The sequence below is a fragment of the Leucoraja erinacea genome, chromosome 5, assembly GCF_028641065.1.
Source record: "Leucoraja erinacea ecotype New England chromosome 5, Leri_hhj_1, whole genome shotgun sequence".
In the NCBI taxonomy this organism is placed as follows: domain Eukaryota; kingdom Metazoa; phylum Chordata; class Chondrichthyes; order Rajiformes; family Rajidae; genus Leucoraja; species Leucoraja erinaceus.
The window spans coordinates 89489886-89512039 of NC_073381.1; the positions used below are offsets into that span (position 1 = coordinate 89489886).

Below are 22154 nucleotides of genomic sequence, written 5' to 3' on the forward strand. Positions count from 1 at the left end.
GGGTGGTGGTGGGCTAGCATATAAAGGGCATCTGGGTCTCCATGGACAAGTTGGACTGAAGGGCCTGTTTCCGTGCTGTATGACATCATGATTCTATGAGATAAAGGCGGGGTGGGATTAATTTGGTCGTTTTCCTGGTGTAATAAACTTTAATGGACCTTAAAGTTCATGTTCATAACTGAGTGAGATGTATTTGTTTCAGCAGACGAGGAAACCAGGTTGAATGAATGAATGAATGATACTTTGGTTTGAACAATTGCCACGTATCTTTAATAATTATTGCAATGGGGGAACAAGGATTCCTTTCAACGAGTTGTGCCACAGAATAGATTTTGCAATGTATGGATGAAAAGGTTGTAGGAATGAACTGCAGATGCTGGTTTATGCTGAAGATAGATACAAAATGCTGGAGTAGCTCAGTAAGACTGGCAGCCTCTCTGGATAGAAGGAATGGGTGACATTTCGGGTTAAGACCCTTCTTCAGACTGAGCGTCGGGAGAGGGAGTTAGAGATAAGGAAGTGTAAGAGATCAAAGGGAGATGCAGATCAAGGAAAATGTAGAATAGATCATTGTTAGCTAGGAGAAGGTGACAACAGGGCACTGAACAATACTGTGTCGGTGCTGACTCAGATACTTGTAACCTCAGAAACCAGGACTGCTGCATCAGAGACTTGTCCAGAAGAAGACAGAAATCCCATTGACTTAAATTGCAAAGAGAAAAGCACAGCCAGTAAGGAAGATCAACATGGTTAAATGTAGACTTTTCTCAATTTGATTCAATCAATGTAATCCGAGGGACAGTCAGACTGGTCTGAGAACCGGGAAAGGGGAGGGATGGAGAAAGAGAGTGGGAAAGCAAGGGTTACTTGAAGTTAGTTTGTTTCGCTGAACACCTCCGCTCAGTTTGCCTAAACCTACCTGATCTCTTGGTTGCTAAATGCTTTAACTCCCCCTCCCATTCCCACACGAGCCTTTCTATCCTGGGCCTCCTCCATTGTCAGAGTGAGACCCAACACAAATTGGAGGAACAGCACTCATGTTTTACCAGGGCAGCTTGAATATCGACTTCTCTAACTTGTCCTTTGCATGTCCTTTGATCTTTTGCTCTTCCTTATCTGTAACTCCCTCTGCCCTGACGCTCAGTCTGAAAAAGGGTCTCGACCCGAAACATCACCTATTCCTTCTATCCAGAGATGCTGCCTGTCTCGCTGGTCGATAAGACGTTGATTCAGTCAAATACAAATCTCCTTAATTCTCCTTGGGCCTGCAGTGTGCCGCCAGGCGAGATTTTAGCTGTGATTCAATGCATAACATCTATGTTTAGCAGCATTTAAAAATAGATCCATGCATTTACATGTCTGTGTCTCATTTAATTATCCACTCTGAAAAATGCATTAGTTTTGGAATTTAGAAGATTATAGGAAATGGGGATTCTTTTAAAACATAAGGTTGGCATTAATTGTAAACCATCCAAGTCTCTGTGGGTTCAGTTGAGTTGCAATAGGCTTGTACTTAGAAAGCCCCTTGGGTAATTTTAAATGATGTGAAATGAGAAGTCCTTGGGACTTCCAGCATTCCCTTGTGACTTCTATCATAAAATCCAGCTGCCTCAACTCCACGATGTAAAGCAGGGGGAGCTGCCATTAATTTGGGCTGTACTTCAAGTAATCGTGTTCATTCATGTGCTTGTATTCTTTATAGCTTGGGTATCCAGATTTAGTGTTTTCTGCCAAAACACTAGCTTTGGTCTAATCCAGATGTAGAACCATAACTTCATTGTTCCTGAAGAATTGGAATGAAATCGGACAAATGTTAACGTTAATAGAAGAGATGTTTTGATAGATGAGGGAAAGCTTAATCAAGGAATTGCGTTTTAATCCATATACCTGTCTAATCGATTCTTAAACGTTGCGATAGTCCCTGCCTCAACTACCTCCTCCGGCAGCTCGTTCCATATACCCACGATCTGTTGTATGAAAAGGTTACCCCTCGGATACCTATAAAATATTTCCCCTCACACCTTAAACTAATGTCCTCTGGTTCCCAATTTCTCCCACTCTGGGTAAGAGACTCTGCGCCCACCGGATCTATTCCTCTCATGATTTTATACACCTCTAAGATTACCCCTCACCCTCCTGCGTTCCAGGGAACGTAGGTAGACAAAATTGCTAGAGAAACTCAGCGGGTGCGGCAGCATCTATGGAGCGAAGGAAATAGGTAACATTTCGGGCCGAAACCCTTCTTCAGACAATAGAGTTGGGAGAATGCTGGAGTTAAGAGAAACAGTTCTGAAAATAAGGATAAGAATTTGAGCCTTTAAGTCATTGGTGCAGGTCAGTGTGTGTGAAGGTAAGGATAGGTGCAGCAGTGTTTTGTAACACCTCTTGGTCAGGGGAAAGAGTAGAATTGCAGGAGGTGGGGAGAAGGTTGGAGTGAATGATTTGGAGGAATTGACACCGTTGATTTTTTTTTTCATTGTACCTATCCCTCACCATAAGTGCAGAAGCAAATAAACTTAACGAACTTCATCAGGAGTTTGACAGGTGGTATGAGGCAACTCGGTGGAAACACGATTTTCAAAGTGAAATTAATAAGGACTCGTGGTGGAGATAATATGATGCCAAAGGCTCAGATTGATCTCCAAGATATTAAAAGCTCGGAGAGACAATCCAAGATATTAAAAGCTCGGAGACAAACATCAGAGGAGGCGATGAATTGGCAGCTAGGAAGTCAAAAAGGCACCAGAACATAAACTATGGCCAGAATGTCTGGTTTAGGTATCAAAGCACTGTGAAAAACGTGTTTAGTTTGCTATCCAAACAGATGAGATACAGTGCCCACCATAATGTTTGGGACAAAGACCCATCTTTTATTTATTTGCCTCTGTACTCCATAATTTGAGATTTGTAATAGAAAAAGGCACATGTGGTTAAAGTGCACATTGTCAGATTTTATTAAAGGCCATTTTTTATACATTTTGGTTTCACCATGTAGAAATTACAGTTGTGTTTATACATGGTCCCCCCCCCCCCCCCATTTCAGGGCACCATAATGTTTGTGACACATGGCTTCACAGGTCTTTGTAATTGCTTAGGTGTGTTCATTTGCTTCCTTAATGCTGGTATAAGAGAGCTCTCAGCACCTAGTCTTTCCTCCAGTCTTTCCATCACCATTGGAAACTTTTATTTCTGTTTATTAACATGAGGACCAAAGTTGTGCCAATGAAAGTCAAAGAAGCCATTGTGAGACTGAGAAATAAGAATAAAACTGTTGGAAACATCAGCCAAACCTTAGGCTTATCAAAATCAACTGTTTGGAACGTCATTAAGAAGAAAGAGAGCACTGGTGAGCTTACTAATTGCAAAGGGACTGGCAGGCCAAGGAAGACCACTACAGATGATAACAGAAGAATTCTCTCTATGATAAAGAAAAGTCAACAAACACCTGTCCGGCAGATCAGAAACACTCTCAGGAGTCAGGTGTGGATTTGTCAATGACCACTGTCCGCAGAAGACTTCATGAACAGAAATACAGAGGCTACACTGCAAGATGCAAACCACTGGTTAGCCGCAAAAATAGGATGGCCGGGATACAGTTTGCCAAGAAGTACTTAAAAGATCAACCTCAGTTCTGGGAAAAGGTCTTGTGGACAAATGAGATGAAGATTAACTTATATCACCAGAGTGATGGCAAGAGCAACGTATGGAGGAGAGAAGATGCCCAAGATCCAAAGCATACCACCTCATCTGTGAAACACGGTGGTGAGGGTGTTATGGCCTGGGCAGTATGTCTGCTGAAGGTACTGGCTCACTTATCTTCATTGATGATACAACTGCTGATGGTAGAAGCATAATGAATTCTGAAGTGTATAGACACATCCTATCTGCTCAAGTTCAAACAAATGCCTCAAAACTCATTGGCCGGCAGTTCATTCCACAGCAAGACAATGATCCCAAACATACTGCTAAAGCAACAAAGGAGTTTTTCAAAGCTAGAAAATGGTCAATTCTTGAGTGGCCAAGTCAATCGCCCGATCTGAACCCAATTGAGCATGACTTTTATATGCTGAAGAGAAAACTGAAGGGGACTAGCCCCCAAACAAGCATAAGCTAAAGATGACTGCAATACATGCCTGGCAGAGCATCACCAGAGAAGACACCCAGCAACTAGTGATGTCCATAAATCGCAGATTTCAAGCAGTCATTGCATGCAAAGGATATGCAACAAAATTCTAAACATGACTACTTTCATTTACATGACATTGCCTTGTCCCAAACATTATGGTGCCCTGAAATGGGGGGGCTATGCATAAATGCAGTTGTAATTTCTACATGGTGAAACCAAAATGTATAACAATGACATTTATTAAAATCTGGCAATATGCACTTGAACCACATATGATTTTTTTTCTATTACAAATCACAAATTGTGGAGTACAGAGGCAAATAATTAAATGATGGGTCGTTGTCCCAAACATCATGGAGGGCACTGTATACCATACATAGATACAATCCGTTCAAACTCAAGTACAATAGATAGAGCAAAGGGGAAGAAACACAGTGCAGAATATAGTTATCAGCATTAAAGCACATCAGTTCCTTGGACAATGTTCTCAATGGGGTAGTGAATCGCATAATACCCTAACTTAGGACTGTTCAGAAGCCTGACAACAGAGAGGAGGAAGCTGTTGTAGAAACAAAGAACTGCAGATGCTGGTTTATACCAAAGATGGAGTAACCCAGCGGGTCAGGTAGGTCTGGAGAAAAGGGATGGATGGCGTTTTGAGTCAGGACCTTCAGACTGAAATTAGGTGGTGGGGGGCGGAGGTGAAGAGCTGAAAGCAAGCGCAGATTGGTTCTGGCCTTTTCTCGCCTTCAGAACTTCACCTGCCCCCTGTGGCCAATTCATCCCAATTGTGTTCTGTTAATGAGGAAGTCGAGAATCCAGTTGCAAAGGGATGCGCAGAGACCAAGTTCCCTGAGCATGATAATAAATTTGGAGAAGATGATGGTGTTGAAGCTGTAGCCTATGAACAAAAGCATGACATTTTTATTGTAGGTGGTCCAATCGTCTTCTTGCGTATGGCGTGCATAGCCTAAAGTTGTAGATCAAGGGTGGACATCCAGGCCAGGACAGCATCAGTTACTGGGTGGATGGCTTTGATGCCCTGGGGAAAAGCCTCAGTGAGCAGTCTTTCATGATGTGTGGTCTGATCTGGATATCTGCAGTCAAAAGCAGGGCTGTCTGTCATCCCCCACTTATGCAGGTGATGGGCTGTTCGTGCATGGAGGGTGCGGATTCTGTTCAGAGTTAGCCATTGCTTGCGTTTCAGGTCAAAACCCGGTGGTTTCACTGTGGGGTCTGTGATGACCTCTCTGTTGTTGGCATCTTTCCAGGCTCTGCCCCACTCAGTCTTGGAGTCAAAGTCTTCCAGGGATTTAACAGAAGACCAGAAGGGTTTGCGTGACTTCAGGCGCATGTTGGGCAGATTGTTCAAGTCATCATGGATTGGAAGGTCAGGGTTAGCCTCGATGGTGCACCAATCTCCAGTGCAGAGTGGAGAGCCAGTGAGATTGCATCGCCCGTTGATCTATTGTGGTGGTAAGAAGATTGTAGTGGGTCCAGGTTCTTGCTGAGATAGGAGTTGATATGCACCATAACCAACCGCTCAAAACGCTTAATTGCCATGGTTGTTAGTTGGTCGGTAATCATTGAGGCATGTCACCTTACTCTTTACTTTAATACGTTTACTTTGGAGGTGGAGCGTGGAAACATGCCCTTCGGCCCACCAAGTCCGCACCAGCCAGTGCTGTACACTAACAGTATCCTACATACTCGGGACAATTTAAAAGTTTACCGAAGCCAATTAACCTACAAACCTACACGACTTTGTAGTGTGGGGGGAAACCAGAGCTCCCACAGAAAACCCACGCGGTCACAGGACGAACGTACACATTCCGCTTTGACAGCACCTGTAGTCAGGATAAAACCCAGGTCTTGGACATTATCCAACAGCAACTCTATCACTGTGCCACCCCCCTCTTAGGCACCAGTATTGTTGATGTCCTTTTAAACCAGGCAGGAACCACAGACCTCAGTAATGGAGGTTGAAGATATCCGCAAAAATTCCAACTAGTTGGTCCGCACAGGTTATGAGAAAACGAACAGCTAGACCATCAGGGGGTGGTAAGACAGTTTCTGAGGTTCACCCTCCTACATAATGTAAAGCCTCAGGAAAACATGCTGTTTACATGAGGAATGAGTGCTCCATTCAGTCACACATAACAAATGGTACTTACCATACATTTTGTTGTAATTATGTCTGCTTGTGTGCTAAGTAAACCTCGTGTACCATAAGCTTTACTTGTGAATAGTTTGTATATTGGGCACAGTCATTTTCAGCATATGATGATTTTAAATCAATTGGTTTGTGCTTTCTTAGACTAGACAATAGTTCAGACCTAAGATAGACACAAAGTGCTGGAGTAACTCAGCGGATCAGGCAGCATCTCTGGAGTGAAAAGAAGGGTGATATTTTTGGCGGGACTCAAAAGTGCCCCGACTTAAAACATCACCCATCTTTTTTCTCCGGAGGTACTGCCTGACCCCTGGGTTACTCTGGCACTTTGTGTCTATCTTTTGTACATACCAGCATCTGGTTCTTTGTTTCTATATAGTAGTTAAGACCTCTTCAGCTATTATTGTGATTCTGCTCTTTTTGAGGTGATTTTACTTTAAACTGCAGGAGAGCGGGCTGTCTGTCTCTCCTGTTTCTGGATCTCATTTTCATAGGCATTTTTAAATGACTACATCATGAGGCACAATTAAATTTTCTTGTTTTTGCTGTAATTTACAATAAATCTGCCAATATGAAAATAGTGCACATGCATTTTAAACTCTTGCATATCTTATTTATTGGAAATGTACATAGAATCAAATCTTTCAGTTAGAAATAGTCAATAATGTTGCATTGACAATAGTTCACAACTTTTCATTGTTTTTAATCTAAAGTTTTTTTGTTTGATTTGCAGAATTTTTGTGCAGAGAGTGCCCAAAGATACACATTTACTTTGATCGTGTAAATGTGAAAGAAATTCCAGAGGAAACTATTTTCATGAAGAGATGGTTACATGAACGTTTTGAAATTAAAGACAAGTCAGTAATGGTATTTTTTTTGAAATATGGTACTCTTATAATAAATAATGATTGCAGGTGCTGCTTGAGACTTAAAGGGTGGCACAACTGTAGAGTTGCTGCCTCACAGCGTCAGAGACCCGGGTTCAATCCTGACTACGACTGCAGTCTGCCCAGAGTTTGTACGTTCTCCCCGTGACCGAGTGATTTTTCTCCAGGTTCCAAACACATGCAGGTTTGTAGGTTAATTGACTTCTGTAAATTGTCCCGAGTGTGGGATGGGGTAGCATAGGACTAGTGTATGGACGATTGATGGGCCAAAGGGCCTGTGTTCACATTGTATGTCTAAACTAAACTAAATGAGCAGTTCATGCAATTTTAAAGATTTTTCACAGCATATAATCCCAGTTACTTTTTAAGAATTCAAATTCACATTTATGTGTCACATGCACCAATTAAGGTACAGTGAAATGAGTTGCCATACAATCAAAAAGAGCACAATACACAATAGAATTTAACATAAACATCCACCACAGTAGAATCAACATTCTTCACTGTGATGGAAGGCAATAACTTTCAGTCAATCTTCCCCCTTTGTTCACTGTGGTGGGGGCCATGAACCCTCCGTGGTCGCCGCTCCAGACAGCCCTACATACAAACCCTCTCGTCGGGATGATCGAAACTCCGATGTCAGGACGGATCGGAACATGCATTCCGCTGCTTGGAGTTCCTGAATTGGCCACTTTCTTACCGGAGACCGCGGCGTCACGATGTTATGGGCAGCAGGCCGGCGGTCGGAGCACTTCTTCTGGCGATCCCTGGCAAGGGATTGCCCTGCTCTACAATGGAAAGTCCACGCCGCACCCGCGGCTAGATGCTCCGCAGACCGCGGATTCACGATGTTATAGTCCGCAGGCCAACTGTCAAAGCACTTCTTCTGGTGATCCCCAGCAAAGGATCGCCCCGCTCCGCGATGGTAAGTCCGCCGTGCCTGTTACTGAAGCTCTAGGCCGGTCTCTGAGAAAGGCGCACCAAACCAGTTGTTCGGCCATGAGGGGGCGAAGATGCGACAAAGAGAAAAGTCGCATCTCCGTCGAGGTAAGTGACTGAAAAACGGTTTCCCCCTATTCTCCGCCCTCCACGCCCCACACTGAAACATATATTTTGACATACTAAAAACTTGAACTTGAACACCTCAGCTGCCTTAACTGTGTGCTGCTAGTATCTTAGAGGGAAACGGGCCCTTCAGCCCACCTGGTCTGTGACGACTATCAAGCATTTACAGTAATCCCACCCTAACCCATTTTATTTCCAATCATTCCCATCAACTTCCACCAGATCCCTATTTTGAGATATGGAAAGAAACTGAAGCACTGGGAGGGAACCCACGGAGGGAACGTGCAAACTTCGCACAGTGCCGGAGATCACGATTGAACCCAGGTCACTGAACCTGAAGTAACGGTTCTACCTGCGTATCTCTGTGCTACAGGGTACAGATGAAAAACAGTTTTCTCTTTGTGTCCACACTCACCTGACCCTTTGCAAAGGAGAAAATTAAAAAGGAAGGGAAGAACTGCAGATGCTGGTTTAAATAGACACAGAATGCGGGAGTAACTCAGCGGGCTAGGCAGCATCATTTGAGAAGAAGGGTCTCGACCCGAAACGTCACCCATTCCTTCTCTCCAGAGATGCTGCCTGTCTGCTGAGTTACTCAAGCATTTTATGTCTACCTTCAAATTAAAATGGAACCCTGAACAACCAACCATAGTCAGCACAGAAACAGGCCTTCAGCCTACATGAACTTATGATGAGCATTTGAAGGCACTGGGCCTGTACTCGCTGGAGTTTAGAATGATGAGGGGGTGGACCTCATTGAAACTTACGGAATAGTGAAAGGCCTGTATAGATTGGAAGTGGAGAGGATGTTTCCACTAGTGGGAGAGTCTAGGACCAGAGGCCATACCCTCAGAATAAAGGGACGTGCCTTTAGAAAGGAGATGAGAAAAAAAATCTCTTTAGTCAGAGGGTGGTAAATCTGTGGAATTCATTGCCACAAACAGCTGTGGAGGCCAAATCAATGAATATTTTAAGGCAGAGATTGATAGATTCTTGATTAGTAAGGGTGTCAGAGATTATGGGGAGATGGCAGGAGAATGGGGCTGAGAGAGAAAGATAGATCAGCCATGATTGAATGGCGGAATAGACTTGATGGGCCGAATGGCCTAATTTTGTTCCTTGAACTTGTGAACTTATCCACACTGACCGTTGGCATATTGGACTAGTTCCATTTGGCCCATAGCCGTCTAAGCCCTTGATATCCATGTATCTGTCCCAATAGCCATTCTTAGTCAGGTGCCAACAAATGGGAAAATCATCTCTGTGTTAAAATAATTGTGGCATCAGCTTTTTGTTTTTTTAGTCTACCAAAACATTTATTCTGTGCCCTCTATATTAGATGATCCAGAGTTAAATGACCATCAGTTGCTGAGCCCATTGTTGTACTATTTACTCTCTGACTAATGTGCTCAAAACTATGATTCTTATTAAAATGCATGTATTTGAGCTGCTCTATTTACATACACCTTAAGTTCTATATATTGTAACCTGGAGCAACTTATTAAATGCTTATGGGCTTATGGGTAAGTTGGGGGTAGAAAAGGACAATACTATAGCATAGACTGACAAGCTTGTTTCTGTGAACCCAAAATGATTGTCTCAGATACTACTGGAAATGTTTTTCATGCTCAGGACAGCGTGAGGTTTTCTTGTGGACGCTGTGAATTGTGAAACTGTCGCAGTTTGCAAATTCTCCTAAAAGTGCCACTTTTTACTACTTCATCCCCCTTCCTCCTCACACCCACCCCAAATGTGCTATCACAGCCTAATGTCATGAAACTTCAGAACAAGCTTCAATAGTTTAGTTTATTATCACGTGTACCGAGGTAAAGCTTTTGTTGCATGCTAACCAGTCAGCGAAAAGATAATACACAATTTCAGTCGAACCATTCACAGTGTAAAAATACATGATAAAGGGAAATTTAGTGCAAGGTGAAGTCCGATCAAAGATAGTCCGAGGGTCACCAGTGAGGTAGATAGTAGCTCAGGACTGCTCTCTAGTTGTTGCTAGGATAGTCCAGTTGCCTGATAACAGATGAAAAGAAACTGTCTCTGAATCTGGAGGTGTTGGTTTTCGCACTTCTATGCCTCTTGCCTGATGGGAGAGGGGAGAAGACATTGTATTAAAATACTTGACATTGCGGGGCATTTAGATCATCAGCACAAGCACCTTCAGGAACCATACTATTGTTGATGTAGGGTCACTATACCAACTGTGGTATAGCTTATTATCACGTGCACCGAGGTACAGTGAAAAACATTTTTTGTTGCTTGCATCCAGTCAGCGGAAAGACTATTCCTGATTGCTATCAAGCTGTCCACAGTGTGCAGATACAGGATAAAGGGAATAATGTTCAATGCAAGATAGAGACCAGTAAACTTTGATTAAAGATAGCCAAGTACTCCGTACAGAAATTTTTTGTTTTATTTTGCACTTAAGAATTCGGCACCTGGTCAGTTTCTGCAGTCTCCATTTAATTTATGCTTTAATGTGAGTGCAGAAAATTACACTGACCCAAGGAAGCATTAAAGAACAAAGGATGAAGATCATGGTCAGAATGGTGTGCACTGTCAATACTCTTGATCATATGACATCATTGCTTATTTCTTTTGAAATTATTAAGAATATGCATGTATATTTTACGGTTTTCCTGTGCGCATGTTGAACAAAAAACATCAAGCGCTGCTGCAGCTCACTGTTGTTAAAGCGATCCTGATATCAGGTCACAACACTTCCCACTGCCTCTATGGATACTGAGTTCTTCCGGCGGTTTGCTGTTTGCTCCAGATTCCAGCATCTGCAGTCTCTAGTGCCACCATTGTTATCCATCATTGCTGCCTTTATTAGTTTAGTTTAGAGATACGGCGTGGAAACGGGCCCTTCAGCGCACCAACGCCGCGCCGACCAGCGATCACCCGTACACTAGTTCTATCCTACACACACGAGGGACAATTTACAGAAGCCAATTAACCTACAAACCTGCATGTCTTTGGAATGTGAGAGGAAACCGGAGCACCCTGAGAAAACCCACAGGGTCACGGGAAGAATGTGCCAACGCCACAGACAGCACCCGTAATCTGGATCCAACCCGGGTCTCAGGCGCCATAAGGCAGCAACTCTTCAACTGTGCTGCTGTGCCACTGTGCTGCTCTGTCATGCGATAGGCATATATTTCTCAGGGCATTAAGATAACTGGCCATCTACAAAGTTGCACCGTGGGATCTTTAATGTTGACGTGAAAGGTCAGTGGTTTAATATCTTGTCCATTGATGGGTTCTCTGACGGTGCAGAACATTGTCAGATTCTCTGGACTGGGACAAAGTGTAACTACCTAACGCATAGAACTGCCACTGAAATAATCAAGAGCAGAACCATAGAGCAAGCAGGATCTACTCCAGTGCACCAGAATAAGAAAGTGATCCTTGTATTACATGGGTTTGCAATGCGATCTAACCTTGAAGAAAATGTTAAACTGGAAGTTGAGCAACGCCAAAGTCAGGAAAAAAGTGAGAGCCATCTAAACCGGAATGGTATCCTTGATCCAAAGTCTTTAATAAGTACATGTTGCCCTCAGGCCTAATGGCGATCCCAGGACAGTCCTTGCTCCAGACTTTAGAAATCTCAAGAATTTGTAATGCTGATTGAGTAGGCATGTTACCATGTGACATTTTCTGAACCTGTTAGCGAGCACTGTGCATTTAATTCCCTCTTTTTTTTTATCAGAGACAACTGTGAATTCATAAGTTCGAGTAGCAGAATTAGGCCATTCATCCCATCAAGTCTATTGCACCATTCAATCATGGCTGATCTATCTTTTCCTCTCAACCCCATTCTCCTGATTTCGCCCCATTATCCCTGACACTCTTACTATTCAAGAATCTGTCAATCTATGCCTTATAAATATCCATTGACTTGGCCTTCACTTCCATCTGTGGCAAAGAATTCCACAGATTCACCACCCTCTGACTGAAGAATTTCCTCCTCATCTCCATTCCAAAGGTATTTCCTTTTATTCTGAGGCTATGTCCTCTTGTCCTAGACTCCCACTTGTGGAAACATCCTCTTCACATTCACTCAACCCAGGCCTTTCACTGTTCGGTAAGTTTCAATTAGGTTTTCCCCTCATCCTTCTAAACTCCAGCGAGTACAGGCCTGATGCCGTCAAACGCTCATCATATGATAACCATGATAATTCATGCTTACAACTGCAAGTTTCAAGATAAGATATGTGCATGTTGGGGCATGTTCCTGGTCTCTCTCACTTGACCTGGAGCTTCCATTGTTGTCCTATTTGACCTCCCCCCTCTCTGACAGATTGCTTACAGATTTCTACGAGGCAGATGATGAACAGAAGCGACACAAATTTCCCGGAGAAGGACGCCACTCACAGTTGAGCCTTATGAGGACTCTACCATCCCTGCTCTTTCTTTGTTGTCTGACAGTTCCCATGCTCGCGACAGAAACTGGAAGGAAGATTTATATGAAGACTTGGCTTTACGGGACTTTAATCGGCTGGTTATGGGTGAACATTAGTCCTTAAAACTCCAACCCTCGAAGTTTGAATTATATAGAATAATCTGAACATACAGGTGCACAACCTCTTATCCGAAAGATTTCGGACATTTTCGGATTTCAGAATGGAAGATTTTTAGCGTAGATTAGGTAGGTAGCGCGGGCGGCTTGAAAAGTCTGGAGCTGCTGCCTCCTCCGGGTGGCTAGTTAGTTAGTTTGGAGGGACGGGACTTTAATCGGCTGGTTATCCAGCGCGGACCGCGGCCGGACGTCCCAGCTCCGGAATGTCGGGAGTCGGCGGCATTGCAGCGCTGGGTGCAACATTAGTCCTTAAAACTGCGCGGCCAACCCTCGAAGTTTGAATTATATAGAATAATCTGAACGCCTCTCCGACCAGGTAGGGTAGTTTACCCCTTCACCCCCCTGAAACTTTACACATATCTATAGTTACCTAGTCGGCGCTCCCCAACCTCCGCGGAGCTGGGGGCTCCGTCCGGCTGCGGGCGGCGCTGGTTGTAGCTCCGACCCCGGCAAACTCTACCCCTGGAGCGGGCGCTGCAATCCATCCAGCGCGGACCGAACGGCCGTACGGCAAGCTCCGGAACGTCGGGAGTCGGCCGCCGCAGCGCTGGTATACCATTGCGGGATGCCGTACCGGGTTGTATAGCATTTTTTGGAAGTTACCAGGGGTAGAGTTTTAAACTGGAATTTCTAAATTGCTCTCCGACCAGGTGAAGAAGATGTTTAAGCGTCTCCCGGTTCCAGGGAGGAGGCAGCCGCTACAGTATACCGTGGGTCGTTTTCCAAACGCGAGCTTTGGTGCGCAGACGACATCTGGAAAAAGTGGCCGGTTTTCGGAGCTTTTCGGTTTCTGGAACACCGGATAAAAGGTTGTGCACCTGTAATTGCTTGTATAGCATTTTTTGGAAGTTACCTTTAAACTGGAATTTCTAAATTGCTCTTGAAGAAATTTTATATTCTAATGAAAAACATTTGCCTTAATGACCGAGATGAACATATTACAGTAATCCACCTGTTTAGTATGGCTGTAATATAGTGGTAATAATTTACCTGCTCAATGTAATTGTAGAGCCCTGATGTCTTTCTGTGCATTTTGAAGAAGAAAATGTCATTTGTTTGGAGGATTTGTATGGTGTGCGATTGGAACATGATGGGGAAGGTGCTTGATTTGATGTTACAAGTAGCTACAGGTGTATTGTGTCGAGGGACAAAACTTGCTGACTTATTGTATTTGTTTGCATCAAGTCTTCTATTTAACACTGTACATTAAGGAAAGGGTCTTTAATTGTTTGTGTTTCATTGCATTTTGTTCTAATTTAAGGGTGTCATTACAACCACTGGTGCTTTGAAATGATAAAGGAGCTAGATCTGATTCATGGTCATTTACACTCCCTCAATATTTTATCTTTAAATTGTTCTATCAAGAGCATTTCCACGACGATATAATCACTTTGGAGCATGGGTTACTTGTGGAGGGGAAAAAAACAAATTATTTTTAGGTGTGATGGTGAAAGATGGATGAAATGCTTAATTTCAGTTACTACTTAGTTCTGTAAACCAATGAATTTTAAAGATACATGATTACTGTGGCATTTCAGGTTGTATGTGTATGTACTAAATGTACATAAACGGTCACGTTGTTGGACTGAAACCATTTGTTGTCCTTGGTGTATTCATCTCCTTGAATACCATCATCTGAGGCCATCTCTGTAGCACTGGCAAATCAAGTGGGTAACACGACATTGACCCGAGTGTGGATAAATGCTGAAGAGTCTTCCGCTCTTGTTCCTCTGATGTTTCCTCATTGTATTGCCTAGTGATTGTCAACTCTTAACTGTGATGCCTTGATGTGCCGATTACTGTATTTACAGAAAGCATGTGCCTTTTAGCCTATAACTGACAGATCCATTCTCAATACTAGTATCAATGACTGGCAGTCTTAAGAGGAGCATATCTGAAATGCATCACAATTATAACCAGCGGCCGCATTGATATATGGAAAAGCCGTACTGACTCGTGGGTGCAGGAAGCAAGGTGAAATCTTTCTGAAGATAGACGCAAAATAACGCAGCAGGACAGGCAGCATCTCTGGTGAGACGGAATGGGTGACGTTTTGAGTCAAGACCCTTCTTCAGACATGATCTGAAAAAGGGTCTCCACCCGAAACGTCACCCATTCCTCCTCTCCAGAGATGCTGCCTGTCCCGCTGACTCCAGCATTTTGTGTCTATCTTCAATGTACAACCAGCATCTGCAGTTCCTTTCTACACATTAAATCTTTCTGTGTGATTTCTTCCTCCGAAATGTACAGGAAAAACCCATTCTGTCCAAGTGTACAAATCCTGACTTTTTAATCTTACTGAAAGTTTTATAATTCCTCTGAGTGCTCTTTGAGTGCCCCTGTTATTGGAATACTGTTTCAGGATGCTTATGAGTTCAACCCATTCTTAATTTTGCTTACCTCAAATAACAATACAAGCAAAGTAAGTCTGTATAATTTGTGGATGTTATCACTGGCATGAATACATACCCTGGATCTCTTTTCCCAAGAGCACAATTGTGGGCTGAAGGAAAGTGTTATCAACGTTATTACATATTTTCAGGAGAATTCAAATGGTGCAGTGCCAATGTGATTAATCCTAGTTCCTAATACATAATAGAAATCACCTTTAATGCAGGTGGGTTCAATTTTTTAAAGCACATTTGTTTTAATATACAGTATGTTTACAACATCTCCGTACCATAGGTTTGCATGCAGATTTTTTATTTTTTTCAGCTTTTTTTAAGCACTATAATTTTGTGTATCATGTTGCATAAATAAATTCTGATTAAAATTTAACATCTCCATATCTGATTTTTAACTTTGATTTTTCCAGAACAGTATTCAAACGTGATCTGCTTGTTTCTATTCCATTCCTAGATAAAGTATTTGCAATCTTGGCAATAGAATGTTGTTGGAAATGTTTTGGAACGTAGACAAATAGGTGCAGGAGAGTAAGCCATTCGGCCCTTCGAGCCAGCACCATCATTCAATATGATCATGACTGATCATCTAAAATCAGTACCCCGTTCCTGCCTTTTCCCCATATTCCTTGATTCCTTTAGTCCAAAGAGCTACATCTAACTCTCTCTTGAAAACATCCAGTGAATTGGCCTCACTGCCTTCTGTGGCAGATAATTCCACACATTCACAACTCTCTGGGTGAAAAATAAATCCCTCATTACAGTCCTAAATGGCCTACCCCTTATTCTTAAACTGTTTCCCCTGGTTCTGGACTCCATCAACATAGGAAACATTTAGCCTGTCCAATCCTTTAAAAAATGTATATGTTTTTCGATAAGATTCTATCTCATCCTTCTAAATTCCAGTGAATACAAGCCCAGTCAACCCATTCTTTCATCATATGTCTGTTCCGCCATCCTGGGAATTAACCTGGTGAAACTACTCTACACTCCCTCAATAACAATAATGTCCTTCCTCAAATTAGGAGACCAAAATTGCACACAATACTACAGGTGAGGTCTCACCAGGGCCCTGGACAACTGTATAGGACCTCCTTGCTCCTAAACTCAAATCCTCTCGCGATGAAGGCCAACATGCCATTAGCTTTCCTCACTGCCTGGTATACCTGCATGCTTACTTTCAGTGACTGATGTACAAGCACACCCAGGTCTCGTTGCACCTCCCCTTTTCCTAATCTGACACCATTCAGATAATAATCTGCCTTCCTGTTCTTGCCACCAAAGTGGATAACCTATAATTTATCCACATTATACTGCATCTGCCATGCATCTGCCCACTCACCCAATCTATCCAAGTCACCCTGCAGCCTCATAGCATCCTCATCGCAGCTCACACTGCCACCCACTGTCATCCGCAAACTTGGAGATGTCACATTTAATTCCCTCGTCTAAATCATTAATATATTTTGTGATAGCTGGGGTCCCAGCAGCGAGCCTTGCGGCACCCCACTAGTCAAGATTTCAAGGTCAGTTTATTGTCACATTTACCAATTAAAGTACAGTGAGATTTGAGTTACGATATAGCCATACTAAGGGAAAATCAACAACACACAACCACATAAAAGTTAACATAAACATCCATCACAGTGGAGGAAGGCAATAAAGTTCAACCTTCTTCCTCTTGTTCTCCCGCGGTCAGGGCAGTCAAACCATCCACAGTCGAGGCGATCAAAGCCCCCGCAGCTGACGAACAAAGGGTGATCTTTGCTTCCTGTTTGCCAACAAGTTCTCTTTCCATGTCAATACCGCACCCTCCATACCCTGTGCTCTAATTTTGCACACTAATCTCTTGTGTGGGACCTTGTCAAAGGCTTTTTGAAAGTCCAGATACACCACATCCACTGGCTCTCCCTTATCCATTCTACTTGTAACATCCTCAAAAGAGTCAAAAGAACATTGGAAAATGATTACCAATACCTCCACGATTTCTGGGGCCACCTCCTTGAGTACTCTGGGATGCCGATCATCAGGTCCTGGGGATTTATCTGCCTTCAGTCCCAACAGTTTACTGAACACCATTTCCTGACTAATGTTGATTCCCTTCAGTTCCTCACTCCCACTAGATCTTCAGTCCCTTAGTATTTCTGGGAGATTGTTTGTGTCTTCCTGAGTGAAGACAGAACCAAAGTACTTGTTTAATTGTTCTCCCATTTCCTTGTTTCCCGTTATAAATTCACCTTTCTCTGATTGTAAGGGACAGTTTAAGTTAGATGAAGCCCCTTAGAACGATTTATACATGGATGCCATTTATCTTGGTATAGATAAATATTAAGTATGCAGTCAGGCTGTTGATCTAAAAATCCCCAGATGTTTCTCGGTATTTCCCTTGCAAATAGATGGAAAATATTGCCATCTTGCTGCAGAGCACGAAACTTGTTTATTTTCATTACTGGAGTCTACAGCGTGGAAACAGGTCCTCAGGCCCAACTTGCCCATGCCAACCAAGATTCTCTATCGACAATAGTCCCACCTGACCATGTTGGGTTTATATTCCTCAAAACCTTTCCTGTCCAAATCTCTTTTAAATGTTATTATAGTACCTGCCTCGACTATATACCCACCAGGCTCTGTGGAAAAAGTTGCCCCTCAGATTCCTATTAAATTTTTCCCCTCTCACTATAAACCTATGTCGTTCAGTTCTTGATTCCCCTATGCTGTGTAAAGGGCTCTGTGCATTGACCTCATCTATTCTCCTCATGATTTGATACACCTCTATAAGATGACCCCTAGCCTCCTAAACTCCAAGGAATAAACGCTTGCTTGCCCAGCCTCCACCTATAGCTCAGGTCCTCAAGTCCTGGCAAAATCCTTGTTAATCTTCTCTACACTCTTTTCATCATAACAGCATCCTCAAATTGCATTGGTACTTCGAACAAAGCAAAGTGTGAAGCAGTGGCCATAATCTGAGATTTTCATCATCTGGCTCCTCTCAAACAAAACAGTAATTGCCCTTTCCCCTGTGATCTGCCCCAAACTCGTGATTCTGTTTTGTTTTCAATTCCTCCCTCCACCGTAAATCAGTAAAAAATCTTTCCGGAGTCAAGTTATAAATGGTACATTCTCATGGATTTTATATTCACAGCAGATCGTAAGCCAACAATTTCTAAATGGGGCTTGAGAAGAGGCTCTTGTGGTTTGAAAAAACACATATAGAATGAATATTGGCTTATGGTGAGGTCACTCAACTTCCTGTTCCCATTCAAGAAGAATTGGCAACAAGTATTACGAGAGAGGCTGAAGATGTTTTTTGATGCAACATTGCATTCATAGATGGCCTGAAGCTCTTGTTTGACATGACCGAACACTTTGGTGTTGAGTTTCATGAATGTACTGTACGGGTAAATGCGCCTCTTGGGGTTTATTGATGACTTGTTGCCAATTTAGGCACTTCCTCCCACGTAGAAAAAAATAAATACATTTTAACTGAGACTAAATTGATGTTGGATACTGTTCACAGCCTCAAACTGTCAGTACCTCTTCAAGTTTGTTACTGTGGGAGTTCTTCAAATTGTGTATTGTTTTGTCACCTTCACACTTGCAAGTGTTGAACTGGATTGTGTGGATTCGGCTTTATTTTTTATTATTATCAAAAAATATATTCCATTATTAAAAATAATATTTACAATACAATAAACCAAAACCATCATACAAGACAAACAAATATACCAAATAGTCTACTATATAACTGTATTACAATCCTTGTCCAGGATGCATTCAACCCCCTGCGGTGCCCAGCGGTCCCGGAAATCCCCCAGGGCGCCCGTGGACAGCGCATAGTCCCTCTCCAACAACACCCGGCCACGGACGTAACCATGAAGAAGGGGCAGGCAGCTGGCTCGGGCAGAGCCCTCTTCCGCCTGGCTCCGTGACTCATGGATAGCCAGCTTGGCCAGGCCCAGGAGCAACCCAACCAGGACATCTTCGGCCCTACCCTCTACCCTCTCACCTACGCACAGGGTGTCCAAAGATGAGGATGGTGGGTGTGAAGTGCAGCCAGAAGTCAAAGAACAGCCCCTTTAGATAATGGAACAGGGGCTGCAACCTCACACACTCCATATACACGTGGCACACAGACTCTTCCAGCCCGCAAAAGCGGCAGGCGGCTGGTGAGTGTGTGAACCATGAGAGAAACGGGACTCATTGGTGCCTCCACCCCGGGGTAGATTCTGCTTTTGCAGGCCAGCAGAGTGACCAAGTTGAAGGGTGGACCCATTCCAGGTGAGCAAAGAAAGGGCAGGTGCATTGCATCCAGCAAGCTGGCGCAGTGGTAGAGTTGCGGTCACACAGCGACAGAGACCCAGATTCGATCCTGACTACAGGTGCTGCCTGTACAGCATGTACAGTACGTTCTCCCTGTGACCTCCGTGGGTTTTCTCCGGTTTCCTCCTACATTCCAAAGACGTACATGTTTGTAGGTTAATTAGCTTTAGTTTTTAAAAAAAAGGTAATTTGTCCTTAGTGTGTAGAATGGTGTTAAGTGTTAGCGGGGTTTGCTGGTGGGCGGTGACCCAAAGGGCCTGTTTCCGTGCTGTATCTCTAAACTAAACTGCATTTTTTCATCAATGGGGCCATATTGCTGCCTACATTACACTTTATCCCAGCAGTATGCTGCTTGACCCGCTGGGTTACTCCAGAACTTGGTGTGTTATTTTGTAAACCAGCATTCGCAGTTCCTTGTATCTACATTTTGCCAGCCGGTTTACTTCTTTGAGACGTATTTAGGCAAATTAAAATAGAACCAAAAATCAACATCCTTGGCCAATTTCAAAACTGGGTGAAAAAATAGCGGGAGATGGTCACCATGGCAACTGTTTGTGTAAATATAGGGACCATAAATTATCTGGGAATGAAATGTTAATAGGTTTTAAATTCTCAGGAGAGTTTTTTTTTGCCCTCATTGCATCCAGTGGACTCGGCAATTATTGTGTCTACCAGGTCATTTTCCTGAAGAAAATTATTCTATGCATTGGTTTAACCATTTACTGGAAGATGGAAGTACACAAGGGAGAAGATAGTGGCAAGTTAGAGGCAAGAATTGAAGGAGGATGCTTTGCCCAATGACATGTCACACAGAAGATGGAGACAAAATGCTGGAGTAACTCAGCGGGTCAGGCAGCATCTCTAGAGAAAAGGCATAGGTGACTTAAAGAAGTCTCAAGAAGGGCCGTGACCTAAAATGTCGCCTGATCCTTTTCTCCAGTGATGCTGCCTGTCCAATTGAGTTACTCAAGCATTTTGTGTCTATCTTCGGTGTAAACCAGCATCTGCAGTTCTTTCCTAAGACATAGTCACACAGCATGTAAACAGGCCCTTCGGCCCAACCTGCCCACGCTGACCAAGATGAAGGCACATTGGAGCAACGGTATAGTTACTGACTTAAAATGCCAAAGACACGGGACCCATCCTAACTACGGGTACTGTCTGTACGTGGGTTTTCTTCGGCTGCTTGGTTTTTTGTCCACACACCAAAGACATACAGGTTTGTAGGTTAATTTACTTCAGTAAAGATTCTTAATTGCCCCTAGTGTGTAGGATAGTGCTAGTGCACAAGGGTTAGAAACATAGAAAATAGGTGCAGGAGTAGGCCGTAGGAGTTGACGCTGGTTGGCGGAAACCTGGTGGGCCGAAGGAAGGGCCTGTTTCTGCACCGTATTTCTAATGTCCAAATCTACAGTAGTCCCTCCTGCCCGCTTGTGTTCCAAATCCCGAAGGGTCTGTTTCCACGCTGTATCCGTAAAGTAAAGTATTTCTACTTTATTTGAGTTTAGTTTATTGTCACATGTACGGTGGTACTGTGAAAAGCTTTCATGGAGTGCCAACCAGTCAGCGGAAAGACAATACATGATTACAATCGAGCCATTCACAGTGTACAAATACATGAGAAAGGAAATAACTTGAATAACATTTAGTGCAAGATAAAGTCCAGTAAAGTATTTCTACTAGTTTTGCTGATATGCTGCACATTTCTGACCGATTGTTATTTTCACTACTCCCTTTTGTTTGTTTGATCTCTTTTTATGGCATGTCTTTAACCTCCCACTCAGACACCCACTCCATGCCACTCCTGATGCCATATTATTATTCTCTATTTATGTTTTCCTTAAGGAATTTGGCCCCCTACGGTTCAAATGGTGCCTGTCCCAAAGTAACAGTTCCTTCCTGTTCTAATGCTCATGCCAGGATCCCTAGTTAGATCCCTAGATAGTTATCGGGACTACACCTTTCCACCCTGCTTCCTGCAAAGACTATCCCCGACTCCCCATTCCGCTGTCCACGCTGCATCTGCGCCCAAGGTGAGCTGCTCCACACCAGGGCATCTGAGATGTCCTCATCCATTAGGGAACGGGGGTTCCCCTCTTCCATCATAGATGAAGCCCCCACTAGGGTCTCCATGATATCCCTCAGCTCCGCTCTTGCTCCACCTCCCCCCAGTCGCAACAGGGACAAAGTCCTCCTGGTCCTCACCTTTCACCCCATCAGCCGTCGCATACAGCACATAATCATCCGACATCTTCGCCACCTCCAAAGGGATCCCACCACTGGCCACATCTTCCCATCTCCACCCCTTTCCACTTTCTGCAGAGACCGTTCTCTTCGCAACTCCCTGGTTAACTTATTCCTTCCCACCCAAACCACCCCCTCCCCAGGTATTTTCCCCTGAAACCGCAGGAGATGCAACACCTGTCCCTATACCCCCTCCCTCAAATCCGTCCAAGGACCCCGACAAGCTTTTCAGGTGAGGTAGAGGTTCACTTGCACCTTCTCCAACCTCATCTACTGTATCCGTTGTTCCAGGTGTGGACTCCTATATATCGGCGAGACCAAGCACAGGCTGAACACCACCGAT

The 22154-nt window shown here is 43.6% G+C and overlaps 1 protein-coding gene across 4 annotated transcripts in view; it reads left to right on the forward strand.

Moving 5' to 3' along the window:
• agpat5 (1-acylglycerol-3-phosphate O-acyltransferase 5 (lysophosphatidic acid acyltransferase, epsilon)) overlaps positions 1-14436 on the forward strand; it is a 170485-nt gene extending 156049 nt beyond the window's left edge. For 3 of the 4 annotated variants that reach the window (XM_055636181.1, XM_055636180.1, XM_055636182.1), the window contains 3 exons: positions 7033-7156; positions 12567-12836; positions 13667-14436. In XM_055636181.1, coding sequence (XP_055492156.1) covers positions 7033-7156; positions 12567-12792 — 350 coding nt within the window. In that variant the 3' untranslated portion in view covers positions 12793-12836; positions 13667-14436. Of the gene's footprint in view, positions 1-7032; positions 7167-12566; positions 12837-13666 lie in introns of those variants that run through there. The other variant, XM_055636184.1, reaches the window with a different exon arrangement.
• The last annotated feature ends 7718 nt before the right edge of the window (positions 14437-22154 follow it).